Here is a 21,801-nt window from a genome sequence, read left to right as displayed (position 1 = left end):
CACATTCTTTGAACCCTTCCTTCATCAAACCAATTTAAAGTATAACTCTATTAAGGAGAACAATTCAAATGTGTCCAGTCTCATTAGTAACATATTTCTAGCTCTGTTACCTGGCACTCAAATCTACATTAATCATTCAGTAAACTGTGCATTAGCCATGATGGTGGACAATTGGTTTGCAGACTGTTTGCCTAAGATCTTTTGCGGATTGAAAGAAAATTACGAGCTGGATTTTTTTTCTCACCCAAGAATAGAAGTTCAACAGGTCTTTAGGTTACAGCAGCATCATTTCTCAGAAGTAAACCATGATTTTTTTTTGAGGAAGTCTTCTTCTGCTATTCCAGGCTACTATTTACATAATTTGGGTACACACTATAATAAATCTCTTTGACAACTAATAGGAAAATAAATACTAATAACAAAAACAAAAACACCTCATGATATAATAATGACTTTGTGGAATCAAACTGAAGAGAATGGAAACTAGCAACCACTCTCTTTTAAAAAAAACTGAATTCTTTTTTGTTTCAGGAAAAAAGGATTAACTAACCATTTATTTAAAAAATGTTAAGGATAAAATTGGGATCAAAGAAAACACATGCTAAAAGTGGTATTAAAATGACAATAATAAATTTTTAAAATTTGTTTTCTCTTGTTTTTAAGAGATGTCTTTGAAAGGCATTGAGTAAATAGATTTGCTGTAACAGTAAATTCTATCTTGTTTGAATTATATTTGACATTCTCTTTATTTCTATAGATTTGTATTAAAAACTTTAACATTTACATCTAGCAGTCTCAAAAAACTTCAAAGCCTTAAACTCTCTCTTGTTGAAGAAAGCAAAATATCTGTTTTGTCAAAACAAACATAAAAATAAAACTTAAATTCTGAAATCTAAACAAATGTTATTCCAAGGCAAGACTACTAAGGACTTTCTGTCTCTGGCCAACACTTTGAATTCCTTATAAACAAAAATCGATTTTCTTTTATTCCTTCTGTTTTCAGCTTAAATTACCCCAAGTGATTTTAAACATCACCCCAAAGCATACTTCGAACAAATTTCAACATACTATTTAAGTCGCAGGTTTCAGTATCGCCAGCTCCTGTACATCATTTCATCCTCCTATTTAAGTAAAAACATTCTCCAGTTGATTTTGAATGATTTAATAAATTTCATTTGTGATCTTGATACAAATTCATTCCAAGAATGCAATTTTGATAAGTAAATCAGAGTAGTTCAATGGGAAAACAAAGGAGATAACCAAGAAACCATTTGTGTTTACCCATCCACGTTTGAAAATCTGGCATTCAAGAATCACAGTGCATTTGCAGCATAGTTATAGGGACTCCAAACTGTTTGAAGACGACAGTGTGAGAGGCAACTGTCAGAGTTCAGTAATCTTGCAACATCAAAAGGCTATATTCTTCACTGACGGCTGCTTCTTCAAGAAGAGAACTCCAAACTATGTAAGTTTCTGAGAGTGCTCCAGGCATTCAATAAAAGAAAAAGCACATTCAGAAAAGTATTAAAAATTCCTGTGATTTTTAAAGTATATTCTACAGTTTTCTTTTATCAAAAATATATCTGAAGCTAATTTTTTTTAAGCTGCTAAATTTTCAAACTGGAAAAGAATAAGTTCTTAAATGAGAGATTCTGATCAGAAGCCTTTCAGTCAATAAAAAACAATTTTAGATGTTGCAACTTTTCTGCAATTGAATAGTTAACACACTTTATATTCATGATACACAATTTTACTCCCAGAAAATACCTTCTTCAATCATGGCCTAAAGCCATAATGTCATTATTACAGATGCCAATAATTAAACATAGGGCCCTTCCTATCATTTCTCAGGCACCTGCCTGTCAATTACCCCTAACTGGCAGCCTGCTGGACAGGCAGCTCCCTTGAGCACAGAGTTCTTAGTTCCAACATTTAAATTCATTAGTCAGCCACTATTTCCTCTACAACTTTCAAATTTCTTGTAACTTCACAGAACTTCCCAAAGTATAACATGTTTGAAGGAAGGGCAAACTGGAGTTGAATAATTCTATCTTAATTTTTAGTGAATATTAATTATCAAATATTACATTTTTATACTGTCACTCACTATCAAGATGGTTGATTTCTACCCATGTGGAGGAAGAACTAGAATGGCAAGCCTGTGGTTTACTACATAGCTGAGCAATGATCCTTAGAGTGCCTTTCATTATCCCAAAGCATTTATTACATAAGAGAACACTACATGGAGTTTATGTGCATAGATCTATAAATAATATAACGTAGGGTTCACAGAAATTAATGCTACAACATATTACAGTTACCTTACACTTTAAAATAAAAAGGTAAATTAATGGTGAGGAAACAGGATACAGTTAGCATTACATTATCGTTTGCTTGGAAAATGCAATGAGAACACACACACACAAATCAGTATTTGTAGACCTGCCTTTGTAATTTAAAATGTTAATGAAATGTAAATTTTTTCAGTACAAAATTCATGAATGTTCATCTCTAGGCTGCATTGTGTTCGACCTTGTTGGAGTCCTTTTTTTATTTTATTAGTACCAAAAGTCCCTCATTGTCCATTTCTCTTCCATCTCGCCACCACCAAAGAAAATACATTTGACAATCACAATCGGAATGGTGGCAGTAAAACATAAAATAATTTTAATTTAGAAAACAACACACCCCTCGCATTTTTCTGCAACAAAATCGAGTTTTTGGGTTCCAAGCTATTTATCATGAAGAGAATGTGTTTAATCTGATGTGAAGTTGGCTACCCAGCAGTCTAGTCAGGCTGTCGAATGTTTAACTCACAGTCTGGTAGGCTGCCAGCCATTCTAAATGTTTTCACATGGACTAGCAGTAAATAATTAAATGTCTAAGTCACAGTTCTCAGGTTGGGCAGTACACAGAGATAAAATGTCATCGCTTATGGAGATAAGCGATTTTAGATTTTTTGGTTCAACAATTTGCCTTTAGGTGCTCTAGATACTCTTTCCAGTTACAGAGAAGTAGTTTTGTTAATGTTTTCCGGATTTTTCAAATGATCACTTCTAGGATTTCTTTTAATCCCCAGATTTTCGAAAAGGAAGATTCTATTTTTAGTATTTATTGCAGGAAAGACCTCACATTTGTGAACTAGTGGTCAGTGCCTGGGGTTTTAGTCCTGGGACTGTCACTAACAATCTATGAGACAAGTGACAAACTCCTTAGGTCATTATAAGGTTAGAATGGAAAGGGAAGATGTCTTACCATAATTGAGAAAATTCTTCAAAATATACCTACTCTCCTCCCCTCCCTTCCCAATTCTAATGGGGAAGGGTACAGCCAAGTGTATTTGAAAAAACAAAAAACTCTCCAGCTGATTCTAATGCACATCTCCACTGGACACTTCTGGGGTTTCTTCCAGCTCTGAGACTGCACCTTTTTAAAATGGATGTGGGCTACCAGCAAGACTCAGTGCTGACAGAACTGGGAAAGAAGACTGTGCTTTCCCACACACGTCCTTTCTTCAAAGCTCTCGTTCCTGGTGCAGCTGAATGTCGATGGTCTTGGTAGTATTTAAAAACATGCCATGCACTTATAAACGACCTAACTCAACTTTGCTCTAAGCAGTATACAGATGAAACGGCAGTCAGACAGTCAGGGCAGAGTGGTTGATTTCTCACACTTGCATTCTTTGACAAAATTACCTTCCAGCAGGTAGTAGTAGGATACAAACAGAAGACTACGAAGAGTTGGCTTTTCAGAGTTCACAAATCTTAGAATACTTCTGGTAAATTTTACCTATCACTGAAAAATAATTCCATGAGAGTTCCTGTTACATGTGTGATGCCCAGAGTGAAACCATACTGCTTATGTTCTATGCATATGAACACAACAGGTTTGCCTACCTCTTCAGGTCAGGCTTTCCAAGCATAAGAATTTTAAACCTTCAACTAATTTAAAAGTCAGTTTCAATAGATTCACTCTAATTTGAAGAAAAATAAAGCTCTCAATATGTAGTATAAAAATATTTGTTTCTCACAACCTTTCACCTATAATTAATTCTTAGCTATTTTCCTCATTCTTACAATTCTTAACTTTAGGATTATACCATGGGAGAATGGTATCATTAATATAGAAACCATTGACAAATATAGCCAGAAATACCAGTTGAAAATATAAATTCATCCCTATATTTTTCAACTTTAGTCTCTGATCTGTACCTAATTTTAAAAGCTTTAAAAATATTATGGGATGGGGCTGGCCCGGTGGCACAGCAGTTAAGTTCGCATGTTCCGCTTCTCTGTGGCCTAGGGTTCGCCAGTTCAGATGCCGGGTGCGGACATGGCACCGCTTGGCACATCATGCTGTGGTAGGCATTCCACGTACCAAGTAGAGGAAGATGGGCATGGATGTTAGCTCAGGGCTAACCTTCCTCAAAAAAAGAAATATTACAGGAAAAAAACTGCTCAGAAGTACACGTAAACCAAGATTTGGGGATATAAGACAAAAATTGTTAGTCTGGAAACTGGGATTTTATCCATGAAGCACAGTAGTTGATAGGCATCTTTTGGGGGGAAAATCTACTGAAAATGCACTATAAGTATAGGAATTAAAGATTTCCTTTTCAGATTTTTTTTTATAAATTTCCTATTTTCCACTGGTGGCAGAAAGCCTCTGCAATTTAAGCTTCTTGCCCAGATCATTCAACATTAAAGGACTGATAATTTAGACTTTTATTTTGCTGAGGTAATTAATAAATTGTTTTGACAGAAACAGTCACTTTTCATTTCCAACTAATGCAGGCTTGTTCTTTTAACACTTGAGATGATTCCCTTGTGATCGATTTTTAATTTCCTCAGACTTGTGTAGCTATTTTTCCTCATAGTTTCTGTATTATTTTTGACACTTCTAACTTAAAATGTCTAAGCTTCCTCAAGTTACATCAGTGCAGTATTTGTGTTCTGATTAAAAAACAATATACCAGGCTGTGTGAACAATGTAAACCACTCAAGGGGTGTGACTGTGCCACAAAGGTAAGCCTTGGCACTTTCAGCGACTGCAGCCAAAGCAAATCACTTCACTGGCTCAAGACATGTCTAGCTGGACTCTCCTGCCACTCACAGACAGAATATTTGAGTTTTATAGTAGAAAAGTCTCTTTGGAGTTTAGAATATGATACAAAGTAAGAAGCATATAACTAAAACTTTCAATTTAATCTAGTTAACATCCTTCTCACCTAGAAAGACATACCAACAATATTTGAATATGCTAGTCCTCACAACCAAAGAACTGGTTCACTCATTGGGCTTCCTTTGAAGGACAACTTAAGGTCATAAGGTATAAAAGTCTAGCCTGTCACGCTTGAGGAAAGACTCAAAAAGAGATCTAGGAGTGAGAAAGAACCATGTCTTTTCCACCTCAGTAAAACAGTTTCTCACTTTTTTAATGGCCCTATATTAGTCAGTGAGGTAATCTACGATGTGCCAGCCTGGGCTCCAAAAAGCGGGTGGTCTTTACAGAGGGAGGTGCTCACTCACTCTACCTCTGGCTGGAGCCAGTTCCTGCAGCTGGACCGAAGGCAGCCCACGGACTACACTCAGCACATTTCTTCATTTCTCACTTGAGTGCCCTTCTTTAGTTCCCTTTCAACTGCCCACTTTATATCGGCTTCATTACACCACCGCTCCATTTGTAATGTAAATTGGGAAACTCGGGGAAGTTTTTCTTTTGGCCTTGTCTGCAGAAGAATACGGAGAGGTATTCAAAACGTATTAACACAAATCAATGGCACCAATAAAAGCAAAATCTCCTTAGCAACATAATCTTGATTGCAAAAGGAGAACTGAGAGCATTTAGCAGAACAGTGGCCCACATGGAATACGCATTTGTCTGGAAGAATCCAGCACAAAGCCTAAAAGAGAGATTTTGAAAAAATCCAAAATTAACTCACAGGGAACAGTTACTCTTTTTTTCAAAAGTACACAATTGGCTACATTAAATCTATCGTGTGCTTTTGGCTCAGCAACATTGTATCACACCGCTTTGCAAACTGAAATTACAACACCCTGCATGCTTCACATGAGTTACAGGGTGTTTTTTGTTTGTTTTGTTTTTTGAGGGTTTTTTTTTTTCCTTCGTTGATTTCTTTAGTAAAGCAAACAAAAAAGTCTCAAGAAATATTCATCTCACACACAATGCAAAGAAAACTGAATGGCTATCTAACAATATCTAAGACTGTAGGTACAAAAGGTTAGGCTATCTTTTAGGCTTTCTGTGATGGATTCTAAGATAGTAACCGCAAGCAGTAGTAGCATTTTTGCTTAGGTCTCCATTTGTGAAAAAGGAAACTTAATGCACTTCTGAGAACTCTCACATTTTTCTTGTCAGGATAAAAAAAAGCAAATGAAAGACTAGAAATTCAGAAAATGAGGAATCAATTCTTTTCTAACTATGATATTGAGATGATTCAAGAAAACAGAAATGAACCACAAACACAAAATTTCCCTCTTGGTTTTTAAAAGTTTCAAATAGAATCAATTGTCAGTCTGTATTTTAGCTGTAACAATCCAGGTGAAGGTGGTAAAAGCATCTTTACTGCCTACTGCAAAAAGATGCCTTAGTGAATCATGCATGTGTGTGCGTATATGCACATGCATATATTTTTTTCCATGTATAGGAAACTATTTTTTAAATGTTTGCACTAGAATTTGGGTCAATCAATTAAAATGAAAAATAAAAGTTTGCATGACAAATAGTCACTTGATACAATGCAAGAGAAAAACTTTAAATACTGCTAAATATGTGTATTTACAGAAGTAGTGATTAGAATTATTTCTGCCTCTTTCTGAAAGCTTAAAAACCAATGCTAAACCTAAACAGGATAATGAAGAATCCTATTTAAAAGCTGTATTGGCTTTTAAAATTTAGAGACAGCTTAAATACGATCTTTGGAGAAAAAAGTAATGCATAAGTTGTATTTTTTTCTTATTCTTTTTTCCAACTATAATGCAAGTTCACGAATACATAATGTAAAATTATAAGTTTACTGTGCATAGTCCCTAAACTTATATTCATAATGTCAATTATTTTATTCCCAGATATTTGTACAGGCCATGTCTACAGAAGAAAATACGTGTGTACATATTCATTCATACAGTCATTTCAACAGATATTATTAGTTTGGTCAATTTTCTTTAAAGTGATTTGATCACTAAGTTCCAGACTTCCTTTTGCAACTTCACCTAAATTGGTTTAAAATTTTACGTAATATACTATGGTCTTTAAAGACCAAATGCTGTGAACTAGCCCGTATTTTAATTTTGAGCAGGGAATCATGTATTGAAGTCACATGTTACAACAGACCCACTTAAAGACAACAAAAAATCCAACTAGCGCAAGCAAGCAAAGAAAAAGTCAGAAAAATCCCCTAGTTCAAATTAGGTCTCCATTTGCTTACTAGAAAAACCTTGTCAACGAAGATTTAATTTTACAAAACTAAATATACTACAACCAACATGGGACCAAAAACCAAGCCACCTTAAATATAACCCATCTACATACTTGTTCACAGTTATGAAGGCCAACAAATTTGTATCTAACCAAAAAACCCTCATTTTAACAAAAACAGGTCATGTTTGACAATGGCTTTAATTTCTTAATAATGAAAGAAAAATATTGTATCTTTAAAATTCAACTGTATATTTTACCAAAGTTATTTTCATTTTTAAAATGTCACTAGACTACCTGAATATAGCTAAAATTACCTGAAAGCACAACAGGGACCCTGATCTTGGGTCTGTATAATTGCTCACCCATCAGAAGCTTCTGATGACTTATTTCATTTGAAAACTATTCCATGCTCATTAAGGACATAGGAACAAATTCCTATAATCACTTAGTATTTTTAATTGTCACACAAATTATAAAAGATAAATAGAATACTTTATTCAAAGGACATGACAGCAGAAGACGACTATCTAGAACAATATTTTTTCTTTTTTTTAAAAAATAATTTCCATTGCAATACATAAAGAATGTGTAAAAGGATGCATAAAGCTGTGTGCAGTTCCTGGCCATTGCATAACCTTCCCCCTTGTAAACTAAAGTGTAGGATAACAACGCAGATATTTCTCTCAGCCAACAGATTTCAGCACACTGCTTTCCAATCATGTCTGCCTTGCTTCCACTGCCAGTTTCATAAAGGGTAACTCTTCTGAGAGAACAAAGTGTCATTAGCTCCAACAAACGTAAAAAGAAATAGAGACTTAAGAAGGGCTTTAAAAACTTCAGTTAAAACAGACTTCTGTTTATGAAGACTTCATGGCAATGCAATGAGATTGCTGTAATTACCTAAGTAAATAAGTTGTTACTAGAAGAGAAGGAGGAGGTCTTTTATTTAGTACAAAAGGTTTCTTGAGGGAATAGGATACTCTTCTCCTTCTAGAACATTTTTAATGTATATAGTATTTGTCAAGAAAGAATTGGAACTAAATTAAGAACTAGTAGGACAGGCAATAGGAGAGAAAAACCTGCAGTTTGAGAGTACATTGTGGTCCAATAAAGGAGAGTAGCCAAAACACTGACCTGTTAACATCTCTTGAAGGGTGGCTGACATTATCTTAAAAAAAAAAAAAAAAAAAAGCAATAGATAGCTTATCTGTCAAAATTAAGACTGTCTGGTGTGGTTAGTTCATTAAACCATTTCTGAGACAAAGAGCTAGGAAAGTAATATACTATTTTTCATAAAGAGAAAAAAAGCAATCAACTCTCAAATTCAGAGCACCATGTTTATGAAGTAGAGGAAACGTTAAAAAAAAAAAAAAAGGCATGATTTTGCTTAAGTATACACAATGTAACTATATTTTAAAAGATCTTATTAGAAACTGTTCTCAAGTATTATATTGAATGTTTACCTGACTTTTAAACATGCAAAGCATTATTATAAGTACATATAAGGAGTACTCACTCTAACTCGTTAATATTAAACACAAAATTCGATAACACAAGTTTCTTCTGACATTGTAAATAAGTCAAAAAAGCTACTCAGTCACTACTATTAAACATCTAGCTACTTACTTTTATACAGGACTTAATAAATAATGGCAAAATAAATGATTAAAAAATATGAGGTAGTCATAGTATCTTCCTTTTGTGGAGATGAAAATAAAAGCAAAGAGGCCAAGTAACTTGATGATCTTGCAGAATATCAGAAATGAATTCAAAATCAGGATTAGCATTCTAAATTCCTGTTTTCAGTATTGTCTGTTAAGGCTACAATCTCTGTTGTTTCAACTTGTCATGGGGTGGGTGGGCGGGGGGGTGGAGAACATTGCTCCTGACTACAGAAACAAACACACAGAACGATATTTAGGCTTTTCTTAAATTACTATCTAAAAATCTTTGTAAATGTACAGAACAAGATAACCCAAGATTTAAAGGCAATCCCCTTCAAATCTCAACTCATATAAAATAACTCCTAAAAATAACATAAAGTTAACTATTATATCTGTGGAAAATTAAGAGTTACTTTATTTCATTTTTAAAAGAGTATTTAAATACAAACTATTATGAGATAATCAATAGTTTGGTTTAGGATTGGCCTTGAGCCTATTCTTTCTGCCCTAATACTAGATATAAATCAAGTTTCTTCAGAAACGGTGGTTTGAGAAGCCTCAGATGCAACCATCCTATTACTCCCTCCCTGGAAAGTCTGGACTGATAGGGTCTGTTGGAAAGGAAAACATCAATTGTACCACTCACCAATAGGAAATTTAAGAAACTCCCTTGTAAAAATGCAAATACCACCTTAGCAGAACTGAGCGAGTCAGCTATTCATTACTTAATGTGACTGACTCACTTTAATTGCCCTTCTAAACACCTAGCCAAGAATGCAAAGGAATAACATTGTTACTGGGAGCTTTGGAGAAGGAAGAAAGAAAGGCAATTCTGAAATATGTCCATGCCTGGATGAAGACTCTGGACATCAAGAGGGCAACAAAAGGACCCACAGCGCTTCAGTAGGATAGGAGAAAGAAAGAGGGTCCAGGACTAGATGTTGGAATTCAGTCAAAGACAGTTTAAACACACTGTACTTTTGATTTGGTACTACTGACCAACAGTTGAGCCACAGCCAATATTTACAGTGAAAAATCAGGCATGCAGCTAAAGGTTATAACTGTGAAGCAGAATACCATAAAAGTTGAAAGTCTATGTACATAATGTTATATAAAACTAGTGTAGTTTGAACTCATGCAACTGTGGGTCCAACTATACATGTTACTATTTAATACCATTCTTCTATAACCAAAGATTAATATAGATGATGTCAGTTTTATAGGATTGGTCTGTGTCTACTAATACAAAGAAGCAATCAGAAGCTCTCTACAAATAACACTGAAAACACAACCATGGAGAAAGTTGTGGTTCTTCCTGGTTTAAAATTATTCAATTACAAAACTAGTTTTTATCGTAAGAAAAAGAAATCGTTGTTTACCACTATTCAAGGTTTGAACACTTCCTGATTTTAGGCCAAAATTACATGTTTGTATTTTAAATGAATGAGACCTAGTCATTAAAGTGGCTTAACAAAGCATCTGATGACCATTTTATATAGGTAAGGTGACCCACTTGTGAGACAGAGGCAATATCTACCTTAGAAGTTAAATGTGTGACTTCAGTTCTACTACAGTCATTAGGTTTTGGAGTATACATTTTAAGTCAGATACACAAAAGTCATGTATTAAAATATAACAGGGTTTGCAAACTATATTATTTGATAAAAGAATGTTTCTACACAGGAATAGTGAACTGACTGTAAAATGCCAGTGATGTATAAACAAAGATCATAAATTATTCACTTAGCCTATGTAAAATCTATACTTTAGATTTTCTGCCGATCATACCTTTTCTTGAACAGTTTTAAAAGAACCCATGGCTCATGTCTCACAAACTTCAAACCATATAACAGGAACCGAAGAAACATTTCCTTTGGACTGATGTTCACATCACGTATGCATCTCCAACATTTCCAATTCCCAGTAACATGGGCACTTAGATTCATGATTCAAGAAAGGATAAGCCAGAGGGCTTATACTGGGGGCTACTAATGAAAACCCAAGCGCGGGAATCTAATCACTCTAGGCATAACTGGCTTATGGTAATGCCACATATTAAGCAGTCACAGTTCTTTTCTATATATATATTAGAAATATAAGAGTGCACATTTCTAGGGAATCTCAAAGCAACTGACACATCTCTCAAAATTAGAAAAGCTTTTAAAAATTCTATACTTAACACAACTACAAAAACTATCTTACTGTTAAAATATTCTTATGGGACTAAAATAATTTTAAAATTATAATTTACGGAAGACTAATGACAAGAGAAAAAATTATGTGTAAATAGCTACAGTTCTTCCTACCAAGCTGATCAATATGGTGCTCTATAAACTTACAAAATTTCAGATACGGAACACTGTGTTGCATAGTCTACACAGTCATCACATTTTTCTGCTCTTTCTGAATCCTGAGGCTAAATCACATTCTCCAAACAATAATCTTTCACACTGAAACTACAGAGGAATTCTAGAGTTTTTGAATAACATTACCCTTTAATTGTACTACTCTAAGAGGGTCGGACACACTGTAGACACAAGGTAAATAAAGTGAGAAGTATTTGAATTCTTTGTACTTTGAGCTCTTCATAGGAAAAGTGCTTTATGAATTCAAGTTGGTAAACGTCTTGGGGGGCAGTGAAAACAAATAATTCTCAGACCAAAAAAAAAAAAATCCTAGTTTTTAAGATAGTTCCTAATGTCCAATATAGGATATAAGATACTGGCATTCAGCTATTCAAATTTATACAGAATTACAGTACTTTGGAGAAGTACAAAGAAATACTTTAAAAAAATACAGGTATATAAATTAATGAAACTGGTATTTAAAAGATTTAATACAAGGAAAAAAGGTATTATATAGTGGTACCAATTCTTAATACAAATTATTAAGCATAGTTTATATAATTTCAAAAGTTATTCACATTATTGCTCGATACCACAGTTGTATGGAACAAGTTCTAGACACACATTAAAACTTGTATAATTTCAGGCTTATAAAAACAAAAATTTACTACACATAGGCCATTCAGAAATTTAGAAAAGTTTTAAAATGCATGGAGATATACAACCAAAAGGAGAAAAAAGAAATGTATGTTTGTATATATTTAAAAGAAACAAGCTGATCTGATTTGAACTTATATGTCAAACTCTCAATCAAAAAAGTACATGTAATTGTACTGAAAGCAAACTAGTAGATAAAAATAGTACTAAATATGTCCTCCAATTCTTAGTAATAATCTGTTCTAACTATCAATGGGGGTATTAAACACCTGCTTATTTTTAATTCTAAGACTTGCTTTCTTTCAAAAACTTTTCAGAAACATATATCTGTTCCACAATTGTGTTACATTGGGAGAAATATTTTCCTTACAAATTTTTAAAAGGAGTATTTCCATATTTTTGTATAAGATTTGATAAACAATAAAAAATAACCCAAATAAGGCCATTATTATCATCTTGATCAAAAATACACACAGATTGCAATGCTACTATATTTTGTGATCCTGAGCTCTAGTAACCATTAGATGCATGCATACCATTCAGCAATTTGTCTATTCTAATAAAAATAATTTAATCCTGCCTTACTACCTTTGAAGACAGAAATACTTTCAAAACTTTTTGATAGGTCTTCATAATGTTACAGATATTTCTGCTGTAAACAGAGCATTGGGAACTATATGAGAAAGAATGTTAGGTTCCAAAAAGCTATTAAAGAAAACTTACTGTTTGAAAATAATAACTATGTTAAATTTTAAAAGGAAGAAAAATAATACAAAGAGTGTGCTTGCTAGAATAGATAACTAGAGCGTTAGAAAGGTGTTTTTCTATATTAGGAATTAATAAATAAAGGAATGTGTACACCTTGGTGATATAATAAAAAAGGCTGGCCACTTTTTATGCTAAGTTCAAATGTATTTTTTTGATAATACAAAAAAAGTAATCCTTGAAAATCAGAATACATAACAGAAAAGAGCACAATAACTTAAGTATTAAACATCTGTATGAAATAACTGTTGCAAAGTTTGACAAAAATGCACACTTAGAACATGCGGTTATTAAAAAAAAAAAAACAGAAAAAAACACCACACGATTCTGTAGAACCAATGTTATGTCACCACCAGGAGAGCACCAAGCAAGGCACCATTGGAAAGACAACATACTTGGAAAGTCTCTATAAATAAAGTAAACGCTAATCTGGTCGAAAAATCGGTGTCTTTGGTAAAAATTCTATGAGGATGACCTGTAGAAGGAGAAAAAAAAAAGTTTTAAAAAGATTTAAATAGATTTTTACCTTCAAAAAATTTCAGTTATATTCCATCACTTAAAACAATTTTGATATTGCCACTGACACACAGGAGAATGCATGGATGAATGAACGAGAAAATGGAGCCAGCACTTACTGAGAACTAACTATATATAATATCAAGTGTTTCATACTATATAGATCTATTTAATCTCAACAACTTTTCTACGTGGCAAGTATTATCATTCTCATTTTACAGGTGAGGAGACTGATGATCTGAGAAGTGTATCACCACGGATTGTGGAGTCAGTATTTGAACAAAGGACTGTCTTAACTCCAAAGCTTTGCCCTTTCCACTGCACCATGTGGCTGCAGCTGACCCACTATTTACTTCTTCAGGCTTTCTCACTTTTATCTAACTCAATTCCATGGGTCTTTAGGTTCTAGACTTGCTTTCATTTTACTGTACCAGGATATGTGATCTCTAGGTAAAGGGTACTGGTCCCTTTATTTCTTTTTCTTTTCCTTTTTATTGCTGAGGAAGATTCACCTTGAGCTAATATCCGTGCCAATCTTACTTTATTTTTTAGTATGCAGGCTGCCAGCACAGCATGGCCACTAACAGAGCAGTGTGGGTCCGCACCCAGGGACCAAACCTGGGCCTTGAAGTGGAGTGTGCTGAACTTAACCACTAGGCCACTGGGTTCGCCCTGTTTCTTAATTTTTTTTTAAAAGCCCCCTCTTAGTTTAGCAAAATTAAAGGCTAAAATTTGTTCCAAAGGACATTTTACTAGGAAAACCAACATAAACAAAACATAGTAACATAGAAAGATGCAAGTTGACCACAGCTCATTTTTATTCCAAACTTAAACTGTCTTAAATTACAATCAATTCTTTCCCTTATTCCAACTCTGTATGGAATAGACGCTAAACAAATACTTATTTGATTTCCACAGTTCCCAAGTTTGGTGAACTCCTCATTCTTTTTCAGAAACTATATCTTGATATGTCCTCCAGGTTTGGACACTCTTCTACATTCTGGACCAGAAACCTTCATTTTCACTCTTCATTCTCCTGGCTTTTGATCTGCCTCAATAAAGAAGAGACTTCTATATTTGGCTCAAAAATATTACTCTCCTAGATTAGCTATCACTACGCCTTAGGTGTCACCTTTGCCACTCTCCTGACCTGTTATTTGCCTATAAAACGTTCACTAGCTCCTGTCTAGCTTCTTTAGTTGAGGTAGATCCCGTTTCTCAGTTTCCTCATCTGCAGAAGGGATTGGACTAGATGAGAAGATTCTTTGCAGCTCTAAAAGTTGATGATTAAAGTTTAAACTACTATGAGTCAACATTCAATAAATACTTTCATATGTCACATATGTCCCCAGTCAAGCATCTTGACAATTTCAGTATAGGCATTACAATTTACAATGTATACTACATACTGCAAAATAAAGGCTATCTCTGAATATATTTGAATTATTACTAGTTTTAAAGAATATTTCACACAAATTCTTTTCCTTCAGAAGCCACACACAGAACCTGACCACTTGTCTCACTTCTTCTAAGTCATACTGCTCTACCATATCTGATAAAAGCAAAGTTGGTATCAAGCTGGTATTTCTTCTAGACTGTCTCCAACATTCAAAATATAATCAAGGAGACTTATTTTCCTTTAACCAACAAATGAAATTTCTGTAAGTTAAAAAAAGTTGAGGTTACGGGCCGGCCCGGTGGCGCAACGGTTACATGTGCACATTCCGCTTTAGCAGCCCAGGGTTTGCCAGTTCAGATCCCGGGTGTGGACATGGCACCACTTGGCACGCCATGCTGTGGTAGGCATCCCACATATAAAGTAGAGGAAGATGGGAATGGATGTTAGCTCAGGGCCAGTCTTTCTCAGCAAAAAAAAAAAGGAGGGGGATTGGTAGCAGTTAGCTCAGGGCTAATCTTCAGGGGGAAAAAAAAAAAGTCGAGGTCAAAGAGAAATACATGGTAAAAAGGTCCCAATTCATTAGATAAGGAAGCACTCTTTTCTTTACTATCCTAACTTCTAAAAATCATTTTCTAGGGAGTTTTTGAAATTATGTTATTCCCCCGTTCAACTCTCACAAACATACATACTCATAGAAAATTTAGAAAAAATATATTTTTTAGCAATATATATTTTATATAAATATAATATTTTTTTACTACTCTTCTGGATATCTTCTATGATGATGTGAAAAATAATATAATGGCTTTAGTAGAAGTGTTTAAAAATTCATGATAAGTTAAAGGAAACTATTTTACAAACAAAGCACATAGCTCAGAATGTTTTGGAAGGTTAGTAAATTAAATCATCTTTAGTTAATAAAAGAATGTCATAAAAATAAACATGAATATAATGAGTATATTTTATGAATGAATGACATTTATATAGTTCTATCTGTAAATAATAGCACTGGGAATAACTTTTATGTTTTCCTTTCCAAGCAAATTTAGAAATGTGCAAAGTAAATAAATAAAACCATTGGTTTTAAGCTTAGTGTTTGAGTTATAAATACAGCAACTATCTTTCCACAAAATTCTTTAAATCTCCTACATATCCATCCATCCCCCAAAACACATAAACTCTTTTATCATCTGTGATGAAAATACAAGACTAGCATTTTCATAGGTCAATCTCAAAACAAGACTTTTTTGTTATAATAAGTATCAAGTGTCTTTCTCATCATCATAATTAACATGTTTGATATAATGGATAATGATAAAATCTACATTATTTGGTTCACTGAATAGAGCTATTCTATGAAAAAAGAGACATTTTAAAGATGGCTTTTATGTTCAAGACTAGAAATGGGATTTGACTGTATGATAATGAAAGAAAGGGAAAATGCTGCAGAGAAAAATCATTTTATGATAATTTCCAACTATTTAAGCACTGTTTTAATCAATCTTTAATACACACACACACACACACATATATACTATCTATGATGGCTATATTGTTTCAAAGAATAGACAAAATTTATCAGAAATGATGTGCCAGGTACTTCACAAATGCTATGACTTTAATTTTCAACGATTAACTCAACTTCCTTAGATCTTTTTCTCTTAATATAATAACCTTTACATATCTAAAATAAAACATTCAAGCTCAAAGTAGAATAAATAAAAATTCATAATTTTCTATACTACTCTGAACTTCTGAACAGGAGAAAAATTGTTCAAGTAGATCAAGGAGTCAGTAAATTAAATCCCATACTGAATAAGTTCTAAAAGTCATTGCATACATGGGCCAATTAGATCTCTTAAAGAATAAACTCAGGATGAGCAACATCTCATCTCCTGCTTACTTTTGATAGAATTTTTGCAAAACAATATTCTAATAACACTTTGAAAGATTCTTTAAAGGCCACGGAGGTAAGGACAGTTAAAATCTATAAAGTCTAAAGGTTTCTTAAGCTCCAACGGCTTGGCTGAAAGGTTTTCTTCCATACTTGGAAACTTGATTAGCATTATATAAAAAAGCCATATCTGACTTGCTGCGTAACCAAAGTTGTGGTTATTCTTTATACAGCATCTAAAATTTCACACCCCATCAACACATGTTCAGGCTATTTTATCTTGGCAATTAATTTATTATTTTTCAGAACACAGTGAAGCCTTGTTTTCAAGTCATTCATAACTTTATAAATCAGTCTTGCACATGAAACCATGCATCTGTGAACCGTAGAAAATCCTTGCGCTCAGGAGATTAAGCTCCTGACACCTTTGCTGATTAATAATCATGGAAAGAATAAGATCAGAAGCAAAATAAATGATCATTTAATAGAGAAACTCACAAAACAGCCCTTTAACTTACATATTCCATCATGTTATTCGTTTCACATTTCCTTTTGCTCAGTCTCCAGTGCAAGCACAGCTAGACAAGTAGGAGAGTAAAGGAAGAAAAATGAGCTCTATTTTATTGCAGTACACAGACTACCCCATTTGTCCACCTTTCATATTTTTAGTTCAACAAAAGCATCTGTTTCCATACTGTGCAATTCAGACCCCAACAGTACGAAGCTGCTCCCTGTGGTACTCACCTTGTGGTATAATCTATTGTTTTCCCATTCTAATAACTTCTCAATCGATCTTCGTGTCTGGAAGACAAATGAGAAAAAAGTTTACTCTTGACTGGTTTTAGAAAAACTTTGTTTTGCAGCTGCTTTTTGTGTGAAAAGGAGAAAGATATAAGACAGTGACTGAGTATAGGGTGGTCTAGTCTAGCACTAAATAGTAAACTGAACAGAAATAGTACTCTATTTTAACAAAGATATGGCTTTGTTTCTTAGCATTGTATCTTCTTTTTAACTGTTTCAAACTTACTAGCCTCTGATTTAAAACTATCCAAGTCTAAAAAGCTAATGTTATCTACCAAATACATACATTTAAATCCCCATTTCTTTCAAAAACATTTTTGTAATACTTAAACAGTACTAAAAGTTCTTTAATATATATTTTTAAACAGTGGGTATTTAGGTATTAATTAACAAAATGCAAATGGCCTTTAGGGTAAATTCAAAAAAGAAACAATTAAAGTTAAAAAATCAATTAGCTATTAAATCAAACTAATTTTCACATCATACTTAAAAATAATATCCAAATTTAAAAGCTGGTTTATCTATTATTCCACAAATAAAGATTTTCAAACAGAGGCAAAACTGTATTTAAACCAACAAAAATTACAGTAAAACCAATTCTTAACTCAATACTACTGTTAAAGGAATCAACTGAGAAATTTATATTTAAGATTACTTGATTTTTGCAATATATGCTATGCGGCATGAAAGGTTTCTTGCTTGGGAGTATGAATAGGAGAGGATAATTCATGATGCCAGGTGTTAGGATGAGACTAACAGAGCTGCAGGTGCAAAAAGGACAGCGTTGCCACAAGAATCAACTGCAACTTGGTGCAGCTGCAGCTTCCTTGCAAGGGAAGGAAAAAAGCATCTAGCGCTATTAATGTGGCACAACTTTAAACAAGTACTAATAACCAAATATGAAAATTTGCATGTCAAGGAAGGATGAGCTAGGTGAAAAATTGTTATGATCAAGCTGGTTTTGAATAGTTTACTGTTACATAATAAAGTGTTTAATATTTATTTAAAGTATTTATTGTAATCTAGTTACCATATTACCATTAGCATGTTGAACATACTAAAGACACACCACAGTCATGTAGGTGCCAATTATAATTCATAACTACCAATCACTTACCACCACTGCCTTACATTTTCTAAGCTTATGTCACAAAAATCAGAAAATCAACTAACTCTCTGGGTAATAATACACCAATGACTAATTTATTACATTATTTTTTTTTAACAGTATTTTTGGCAAGAATTTTAAAGTAAAAAAAAAGTGCCCTTGTTAACAACGATCAGCAGACCTCACTTGTTTCTTTGTAAAGATAGCCTTTTAGAGGCAGCTCTCCTTTTAAATGAAAATAGGGCAGCAGTTATGGTCACACTTTTTGTTAATTTAGTTGCCAGTCAGCCCCAAATCAAAAGAAAATAAGGCTGCAGAGTGTAATTAACATTCAGTTCAGTCGTTTTGTCCCTTGTCTAGCCCCCAAGCTTTGTTAAAATTGCCATCTGAATGCTGAAGGCTGTAGGGAAATCGATTTGATTCTAATCGCACCATGAAAAGAACATGATCTAACTGCTTTCAGCCCTCCGTAAATCTGTACTAGGTCTTTAGCACAATGCAACTTCCAATTTAAAAAGCACTGAATGTCTCGTCAATGACTTTGTGAAGAAAAAAGAACAAGGAGCAGACATAAAAATTCCAATAGTTGTTTAAGCATTAAAGTTCATTTGCATCACAGCGAACCTGAAAAGGGCTGACCTCTCAAACCGCCTCTCAGGTCTATGAAGTTGTAGCCTTGACAAGCTCACATTGACAGAGCTCATTGACTCTGAAAGGCTACTCTATCAATGGTGAAAAATGGCAATAGGTTCTACTCTGAGCAGGCATCTGCCTGCCCACCCGCTGCTAAACCAATGGCAAAACCGATTCAAAACCTGAATCTACCTTGTAATCTTCCTTTCTGGGACCTTTTAATAATAGATTAAGATTACTATACAATTTGAGGTTTTACTTTTACTGATGGTTTAAAAGGGGAGGGGGTGAAAGAACTAGGGTGGGAGGAACAAGCTTTCCAAGTCTGTTGTCTTATATTAATGTATAAAAATTAAAGCTTAACATTACATTCTGCAAATATTCATTACTCAAAGAAAAAAAGCGTAGTTACCACCATCATCATTTCATCACAAATTTAAACCCATGCTATATTTTAACGAGAATGGGTCTCATTATGAATGGATCTCATGTTGTATATGGTATATACACAAATGATCAATTTAGAAAATTAAAAATATTTACTTTAAATAAGACAACTACCAGTATTTGAGTAAAAGATAATTATACAGTATAAACCTTAAATTCCAAAATATTTATGTAGGGATTCTGAATTTACTCTTTGCCTCTAATTAGGAGTTTAATGATAGGGTTTGGTATAATTATTGTATCTTACAATATTTAAGAATTCTAAACTAAACAAACCCTGGTATGCCATATTCTGAATAAGCACCTAAATATAAAATATTTTTACACACTTGACAGTCTGGAGTAGAAGCTATGAAACAGCACCATCTAATCTTGCTATAAGACTTCTCTCCTGCTTGACAGGTGAAAAAAAAAGCACTTGCACGTGCAGCTTAATTAATCATTGCACTTGACATCTCAATGATTTACAGTGAGGAGCAGGTGAGAACATACAAAACCAGAAAGGAACCCTTGATCTGAGTGGAACATTTCTAGCACACTAAGGTGACAAGTATATAGATTCTAGCAGTCGTTAAAAAGGAAAGAAGGAAAGAAAAGGAAAGAAAAGAAACTGTACCACAAATTATTTGTTAGTAACAACAAAAGCTCAAATTAAATGGAAAAAAAAAGCTTTAACTACTGAGAATGTTTAATATTCTGCAATTATTTTTAGTTAACAAAATCAAAATATATTTTCAAGATTAAATACAATACCCGTTTGGCAGATACTAAAACAATATATGACACTTCAGCATTTATAAAAGCTATTTAAAAGCCTTTAAACATGAAAAGAAAGTACCTTATAAATTGGAGTCATCTAGAAATAAAGTTAAAAGCTCACGTCCACAAGGTTGTCAGATAGCTATTTCTAATGTAAGATTCAACACTGCCAAACTCTCTAATTACTACTGGACAAGCAAACCTAACCGTATAAAAATCTGTCCTTAGTTTTTAAAAGTTACTATCAACCACCAAATTCAACATAAATTAAAGCAAACTAATATGCATCAGAAAAAAATAGTATGTATAGAGTCGTCAATACCAAATACCAAAAAGAAAAACTCATCTGTCAGTATTCTAGGCCAGTAGATTTCTAAAACGAAGTCACCTTAATTTTTTAAAAGAATTTGGCGCTTGTGAAAAGTACCAGATTGATAGTCATGGGAACTAAAAACCTTCTATTTAACTGAAAGAGCAGGGGAAAGGGCAGTGCAGACTGCAGAGCAAGCTTCCCTACAGTGGTCCTTAATCCTCTTCAGTGCTCACATCCTGGGGGGAGAGGACAGGTTAGTGGTTCTTTACCAATGAATCCTCAGTCCTTCTGCATAAGATGATCAACCAGAAATCTAATTTTATCATGGATTCTTATCTTTAATTAAAAGGACCAAGACCAGCAACTCACACCACGCAGGAAAAACAAGTTTTTTATGAGAATGACATCATGCCACTAACCTGACCTGGAAGAGGATAGCTCCAAGCATCTGGGCTCCCACTCATCTCCCTCATCACAGAGCTCACTTTAACTTTTTTCCCCACACATTTCTTCATTTCAACACCTTACTAATTATATTTTTCTCACTGGTGAAGTAGTTCTAATATAACCATTTAGCAATGTTAAAGCAAAAGTAAGACAGATTCAAAAACATCACTTCAATTACTAAGTAGACTTATTTATTAAACTTGAGTAACAAGTAGTAGTAACAGAAGGACAGAAATTTTGGCTTCTATTTCTATTGCCTTTGATTCCTTTTAAATTTTTGGTAGAATTGTGGAAATAAGTCAAAACATGAAAACTGCAAGAGAAGTAAAATGGCCTAGATAATTCACAAAATGGCTAATTAAATAATTATTAATCGATTAATATTACGTATGACATACCCCTATCAATTTCCAAAGAAGCATCTAAAGTAAGCTTACAACACTCAAATACATATGAAACACACAGAAATAGTAAGTTATCACAATTGAAAATTAGAGTTTCTTGAAAATTCAAATCTGACATTATGAAGAAGCATTTTTGTAATTTTTATAAATATAATTTTCTAAGAAATAAATTATTATTCTCTATAAACAATTACGCACCACTAGATATG

At 33.6% G+C, this 21,801-nt stretch overlaps 1 protein-coding gene across 1 annotated transcript in view; it reads right to left on the bottom strand.

Moving 5' to 3' along the window:
* Window positions 1–11,922: 11,922 nt before the first annotated feature.
* Window positions 11,923–21,801, bottom strand: part of CHIC2 (cysteine rich hydrophobic domain 2) — a 55,320-nt gene continuing 45,441 nt past the window's right edge. The window contains exons 4-6 of the mRNA XM_046655859.1: window positions 17,425–17,481; window positions 17,199–17,258; window positions 11,923–13,346 (exon numbers count right to left, since the gene is read on the bottom strand). Coding sequence (XP_046511815.1) covers window positions 13,296–13,346; window positions 17,199–17,258; window positions 17,425–17,481 — 168 coding nt within the window. The 3' untranslated portion in view covers window positions 11,923–13,295. The remainder of the gene's footprint in view (window positions 13,347–17,198; window positions 17,259–17,424; window positions 17,482–21,801) is intronic.

This window comes from Equus quagga, chromosome 3 (assembly GCF_021613505.1).
Source record: "Equus quagga isolate Etosha38 chromosome 3, UCLA_HA_Equagga_1.0, whole genome shotgun sequence".
Taxonomy (NCBI): domain Eukaryota; kingdom Metazoa; phylum Chordata; class Mammalia; order Perissodactyla; family Equidae; genus Equus; species Equus quagga.
Note: the sequence above shows the minus strand (reverse complement) of the source record. Positions and strands in the feature narration are given on the sequence as shown.